The sequence below is a fragment of the Rutilus rutilus genome (assembly GCF_951802725.1).
Source record: "Rutilus rutilus genome assembly, chromosome: 19".
Taxonomy (NCBI): Eukaryota; Metazoa; Chordata; class Actinopteri; order Cypriniformes; family Leuciscidae; genus Rutilus; species Rutilus rutilus.
The window spans coordinates 25,187,143-25,194,467 of record NC_140232.1 but is presented as its reverse complement, the minus strand read 5'-3'; the positions used below and the strand labels follow the sequence as shown (position 1 = coordinate 25,194,467).

Here is a 7,325-nt window from a genome sequence, read left to right as displayed (position 1 = left end):
TAGGCCTATGATATATTATGTAGGCTAGCCTATAAAAAAGGTGAAACATTAAAGAATATATCATTTTTATTTTTATTTATTTTTTTGCTTTTGAAACGATGTTGTCCAGAGCACTTATTTCCCCTTTCCCCCATTCTTTCCTCATTGCTCATTTAATTCCATCATCGGGATCGGGTGCTCGATCTCATTCCATTCGCGTCTCGTCGTGTGTATCCCAACACTTCTGAGAGTTCATGTGATCATGATCGAATTCACTACAGCTGACACCTGCTCCCTGCACGCTCTGGAAACCCATTCAAACGGCTTTCAGATTTTCTTCTGACGGTCTAAATTTCATTTTTGGCGAATAGCAAGCAGTAAATTGTATTGTTTTGTAACTTAGCTATAATAACTGTAGGCTACAGCCTATCTAATATGGAATTTGGGCGCGAAACACGATTACAATAGTGCATAGGCTATTCTTAGACGGGGTTATTTAGTTTTTGACAGAAATCTTTTAAAAGTAGCCCACCTGAAGAAGGGATTTTTTTCTTTTCTCGAGGGACTTTCGACTTCACCTCTGCATTTCGTTTGCACTGTTTAAAACGATTAGCCTACATTTAATATTATGGCGACCCCTAGTGTTTAAAAGTGAAAAAACAAAGTATAAAATGAGCGAGTCTTTTAATGTTATTATTTTTTAATGCCAGTTAGCATTTAGAAAATGTTTGTGCGCTTTGCCTGGTGGAATTCGTTTACCCTACTAAATTCAGTTTAAGCATCTGGATTTTGCAACAGAAGCTGATTAGCAGTGAACATATCTTGTATGCCCAGTGCACTTAAAAGTGAGGAAAGGTGCAAGTGCACATGCAATAAACTAAAAATCAAGACTTATTTACGTATGGTCAATAGACGGAAATCTTAAAGACCTGTAAAACTGCAGGTTCTCCTTAAAACCATATTTGACATTAGATAAGGTGATAAAAGTATGTTTTCATTTGGCTGACAGAAAAACTCAGAGCACAAAGCAGCAGACTGCTGGCTCAAAGCTCTGGCTGGTGCAAACCTGGTTTCCGTCTGCTACGTCCATGTCTGGTATAAATTCTCACATCAAATGAGTTATTCTGACAGTTACTGCAATATTTTCCATTGCCAGACATAGGCTACATGAGAAGTTTGTATCATGCCACATTGCCACTGGTGTAGGCCTATTATGCATAGGCCAACACCAGAGTAATCAAATGTTACTTCATATTTCAAGAAAAGTGATTGTGCTTTCTGTCAGCGGGGAAAGGTGACAGGTTAGTAAACTGAATTCATTGTTGAAAGCGCGTTTTTGAAGAGGCTAATTGAAGTTCTGGTGGGAATGTTTTTAAAAAGATGAGTGAATGGCAGAGAGTTTATAATTAGGACAGTAATGGATCCCATTTATAAAGGGCTCCTACAGTTAAAAGCAAAAATAGGCATGTAGGAAGTGTATAATGGAGGAGAAGAGAGGGATGGGAAGAGAAAAAAAGAGAGATATTTATGTGCGAAATGAGGATAGGGAAAACTGAAAAGGGGAAGGAGCAGGGTATAAGAGAGGCCTGCTGGATTGAGTTAGATGTAATTGCTGTGAGCTCATGTTGGCAATGTAGAGTGACAACCAAGCCAGAGCTCTCACAGGGCTAAACCCAACTCTCTCAATCTCATATCTTCCTTTCTTCCACTTCTCCTACACACAGATGGAGCTCAGTCACACACACTCTCACACATTAAAACCGTACAAAATTATAATTCAGATCTACTTCAAAAACTAACCATCATGAAGCCCTCTGTGCTCCGTTCCCCTCACCGCTGTCCTCTATAGAGAGCATAACAACCACCAGTAGCTTAGCTTGGTAAAACTCACATTGTGTCACACCAGCACACCACGTGAGAGAGAATACGGCCAAACTTCCAGAACATGTTGTTCTCTAATGAGTTAGCATTCACATGAAAAGGGATTTATTGGGTTTTACCTCACAGTGGAAAGAAAATTCTTTGCCCATATTCCTGACCGTATGGTTTTCCTCTTCTCTGAAGATACGGTTAGAGCTGTACAAGAAGGCCGAGATGAAATAACCACAGGTCATGCATGTATAATGTGTGACAATGTTGAAAATATAGACAGACAGTGTACATGAGATTTACTGTTGTCATTAAGGACAATACTGTTTTCTCTCAAGTTTTCATCAAACAGATTTTAAGGCAGAATATATATTTTTAATTCTGTGCAAAATACAGTAGGCCTACAGTAAAAACGGTCCTTTGACTACACACACACACACACACACACATATACATATTATATACACACACACATATATATATATACATATATATATATATATATATATATATATATATATATATATATATATATATATATATATATATATATATATATATATATATATATAAGCCTTGTTCACCAATTATTGGCTGTCATTTGCCATTTTTACCGCTTTTTGGGATCCCGTTGCTAGTCAGAATATTGTAATGCCTGAAGTGTCCAGTGATGTAAAAAAATCTAAAAATACATTTAAATATTGCATTCTAAAATATTGTGCATGTTTTCATTACATAATATGGAGAGAGGGGGAATATTTGTGCGTAATTAATTAATTAGTCAATTAACAAATAATTCTGTTCAGAAGCACTGAAAAGTACTAGTAAAGGCAAAAATTATAAGGACAAAAAAAAAAAAAAAAAAAACACATTTAATGAAACAGTGACCAATCACAGGATCTAAAATATTCACTATGATAAAAAATAACATAAAATAAAAGTCAGCTTAAAATCATGATGCTCAATCAATACAAAAAAAATAAAAATCGGTTTCCACATAATAGCTAGACATTTCTAATGTAGTTCTGCTCTTCAACCTCCAGGTGGAGGTAAAACACAACAAGTGAATGAAAACAAAATGCATATAAATACTTCGCGTTGGTTCGTCAACAGCTCCAAATGTCTTGTGTGAGGATTCTCCGAAAAGACAGCAATTTTATTGTTAAATATTTGTAAAGTGTATTATTTTAACCCATGGTGGAAATGCAATCTGCACATTTTTGCATTTGAAATTCAACCCCAGAAACCAATAAGTATTTTTAACGTTATGAGTCAGAGCACCATCAGGAAATATGACGCTAGAATGGATTAATGATGTCAGCAAAGCAGTACGTACGTACGTACCTACATACACACACACACACACACACACACACACACACCAAGCAAGCAACCAATTAATCGGTGAGACAGCACACAAATAGAAACCATAGCTCCTGTGTCTTATATTTTAATAGAAAAAGAAAACATATTGAAAATAAAAAAAGGATTCAATCCAGTAATTATAATGACAGATGCTTGGCCAACGCTGTGTACTTGAAGTGACCCCACCCCACCTCATACTGGTTTGGTGGTCTCCATGAATTGTAAGTGTACAGGCTGACAACCAGATGCATTTTAGCCAACACGACTAAATAAATACTATTGAGTGAGAAAGGCAGGGTGAGGAACAGAGGTAAACACTGTAGCTAAACATACACAGGTCTACGACAAACATTTCATCCGTTTGACAACGATTAACACAGTCAGACCTGGCTCTCTGACACAGATTAACACAAACACAGGCCTCGAAACACACACACACACACACACACATTAAAAAATAAAAAAGACAACCCCAGTTCTTTCATAGGACAGCATAAAAAGTCAATTCAGATCTTTAAGTTAAATGCTGCCTGTTTACGAGTGGCTGTAATGGATATATTTGGATATGTGTGAGGGTAACTGCTGGTAACTAGAGTGACTATTTCCGTCCATTTTGTGTGAATTTTACAAATAATAGCAGGATATACAAATTGAGAAGTGTATGTGGAAAGGGTGAGAGGGTGTGGTGATTATTTTAGCTTTAAGTCTTTCTCTATGTATGGGTGTGTGTGCAAGCGAGTGTGTTATGGGGTCACTGCACAGCCCTGACCTTCATAGCACAAACTTGAGGAGGTTTGATCTATGCAATAATAAAATAAAAAAAACACATTTATAGAACAGTCGACAAATTAAAAAAAGTCCTTCAAAAGGCAGGAGTCCAGATCAAATGTTCTAAAACTTGCCACATCGCTCTTATCAAAATAATCAGACAGTTCGGTCATATAGTCGCTCTTAATAAAATATCTCTCTTGTTCAAACCCTCTCCCCCCAAAAAACCCTCAACACTCCACCTTTACATTCACTCCCCACTATCTCCAGACGATGTTCGTAAGCTCTCTTCCCGTTTCTCCATTATGTCCGTTCTTGCCACTTAAAACAAGGACTGGGAGGAGCATCTCGCTTTCCCCGACATAATCTCTCTCTTTCTCAGATGGCTCCGTCACAGCCAGGCGGAGGAAGGGGCCATTTCAATGCTGGCCGTAGGAGGACAAGAGTGGAAAGGATGGGGGGGGGGGGGGGGGGGGGGGGGGGTCCTCATTTCACATCAGAGTGAGTCTATGTTGATAATACATCAATCAAGCTGTTCTTTCTTCACCCAAAACCATCTAGATCTCGAAGCAAAGCAACCCCAAGAGAGGAGAAGAGGTCAAGGGTGCAAACAGCCTATGAGGAAAAGGTCCTGCGTTCTTTCGCTCTCACAAGCACACTCTCTCACGCACTCGCACGCACACTCGCTCTCAGATCGACAGTGTTACAGACATAGGAAACACTGATTTTTGAGTTCACACTCTCTCTCCATTCCATCTCTGGCAAGATCTGGCACCGCTCTGCTATGTCACATCGTCTTCCTCCTCGGAGCTGTAGTCCCGCCCCTGGAGAATATGGAGAGAGAGAGAGACAGATAAAGAAAATAAGTTGTACTAACTAGCAGCAAGTGCGATGAGCAACACTTAATTTTCATCAAACATGGACAAAGAGAGACTGATTGTGCATTGGATATTATAGTGAAAGTTGATAGTTCCAAATGGAAAACCATAAATATCATGAAAATATTAGCGTCTATGTTTTAAGCAGCACAGTATATTGGATGAGGTCTCTGTTCGCACACTGTTCTGATTGGCTGAATTTGATTGCATTTTCAATGCCAATGTGAAAAGTCGAGTTGCTAATTTCTGGAATCCTGTCTTGTCTGGTTAGGTGTTAAATTAAGGTGTTAAATCTCAATAATAAAAAATAATCAGCTTAGGCTTTGTTGAGACAGTGTCTTAACAAAACAAAAAACTATAAAATCACTTAAATGACAGTACGGACATTTGGTCCTAAATGGTTCGAAAAACAATTTCGATTTTTTTTTTGCAGTGAAAGCCCTACAGCCTTTATGTAACCTTGTTTCAACTAATTTAAAAGAAAAATCAAAAATATTTATATTTAATCCATTTTAGACCAATTGATCTCAGGCCTCAAGAGAGACACAAAGATAGATAAGAGAGGGAGAGAGACAGGAGGAAGTAATGGAAAAAAGCAGAGCCATAAATATATCATTTTATCTCCAGAGGTTACAGGAAGTACCAGACGGGCGATGCATATGGCGAAATGACAAGACAATCTTTTAAATGTCACAATCTAGATAAACGAGCAGTCCATAGAAGAACGGCTTCATGTACACTGTCCCTTTAAAATCTCCAACCCATCTGCTCCCTCCTTTACTTCTGTGCCTTGTTTTTTCCTCCCGCCCTCACCTTCTCAATCTTCTCATCCAGCATTTTGAAGAACTCCTGCTGGCTCTCTGATGTATGTATGCTGAGAGAGAGAGAGAGAGAGAGAGAGAGAGAGAGAGAGAGAGAGAGAGAGAGAGAGAGAGAGAGAGCGAGATATGGAGAGAGAGATGGAGAGAGATGGAGAGGAAGTTAGTGGGGGTAGAAGAAGGGAAGCAACAAATACACTCGAATTTTCCATTACAACAAGCATAAAGAACAAACTCTCACACACACACACACACACACACACACACACACACACACACACACACACAGACACACACAGCTACCAGCTCCCGTAGGATCCAGAGTGGCTGGGCAGGAATCATTTTTATAGACGCATTACAGCGGGGACCATAAACCCTTGCCTCTATATATACACACACACACACACACACACACAGAGCACATTAACTGACCATTACTCCATCGACACACATAAAACAATAATGAACTGTTCGTTCTTAATGAACATGCTCTATACACAATTTATTTCCATCTAGATGTTGTGAACACCATAAGTATTAGTTTTCTGTGTAATGTGTTTGTAATGTGCATCAAAGCCCAGTGGAAATTAAAGTCATAAACAAATAAAATAATGATTAACCGATCATAAATTCATTTACACTTAAAGAGTTATAATTGTAAACATTGAAACTTATATTTTAACTACTGCTAAATTAAAAACAATATAATGTTCAATAAAGAGTTTTTTTTAATACATTTTCATTCGCAGTTTTCCATACATGGAAATGAGGACTGGGGCAGTTTAGTTCCAAAAATGACAAAAATCCCAATGCTATCCATCAAATTCATCCCTAACTTTATTGTATATATTTCTTTTTTTCCTGATTATTAGCTGCGTTTTGGGCTGAAGTGCGCAGTGATGCCTGGAATCAATTTGAGTGCAAAATGTGCAGCACTGTCATATAAAAAAAAACATTAAAATGAGAAAACCTTCATGTTTTACATATCATGGTTATCATAAATCCTGGTGTATTGCGACACCCCTAGTTTGAAACTGCATGAGGCTGAATAAATGACAAAATGTTCATCTATGATTGAACTATTCCTTTAAAGGTGCAGTAAGTGATTTGTGAGAAAACCTGTTGTAAGGGGTAAGGGGTGTCCACTCATGATGGCGGAGGAGAGAGAGTGAGAAAGAAAGATTTGAAGAAAGACTTAGAAAGAGAGATATAGTTGCTGTCCTGTTACTATACTCTTGTGTATTGTATGCTCATTTTTTGTTCTTCTTTGTTTGTCATTCTTTTGTCAACTTCTCTTTATTTTTCACAAAGCATTATTTTGCTTTGCTTCAGATAGGATAAATCCGCTCTTGCATTGCGTGTTCGTACATTTTAGGGGCGGAGCAATGAAGGGCGGGGTGTGTTTGTTTGGCTTGTTTTCAAATATCAACAGCGTTCCTCAGAAATCACGTACTGCACCTTTAAATGACATTTCACAAAGAAAGTAATTGTTAAGTGTTAGCCTATTTTCATTTATTATTTATTATATTACATCACAATTTTGTTATTGTTACTGATCCTTTGGAAATCCAATTTCACAAGAATTATGCCAATAAAGCACTTTTTAAATCGACAGTTACATCCGACGGCGATAAACACATCATGTTTA

The 7,325-nt window shown here is 37.8% G+C and overlaps 1 protein-coding gene across 2 annotated transcripts in view; it reads right to left on the bottom strand.

Annotated features, from left to right (window-relative positions):
- Positions 1 to 3,282: 3,282 nt before the first annotated feature.
- The window catches only part of LOC311278677 (uncharacterized protein C1orf21 homolog), a 33,309-nt gene continuing 29,266 nt past the window's right edge, over positions 3,283 to 7,325 (bottom strand). Inside the window, exons 5-6 of one of the 2 annotated variants that reach the window (XM_084389682.1) lie at positions 5,673 to 5,733; positions 3,283 to 4,805 (exon numbers count right to left, since the gene is read on the bottom strand). In XM_084389682.1, coding sequence (XP_084245808.1) covers positions 4,764 to 4,805; positions 5,673 to 5,733 — 103 coding nt within the window. In that variant the 3' untranslated portion in view covers positions 3,283 to 4,763. The remainder of the gene's footprint in view (positions 4,806 to 5,672; positions 5,734 to 7,325) is intronic. The other variant, XM_084389683.1, reaches the window with a different exon arrangement.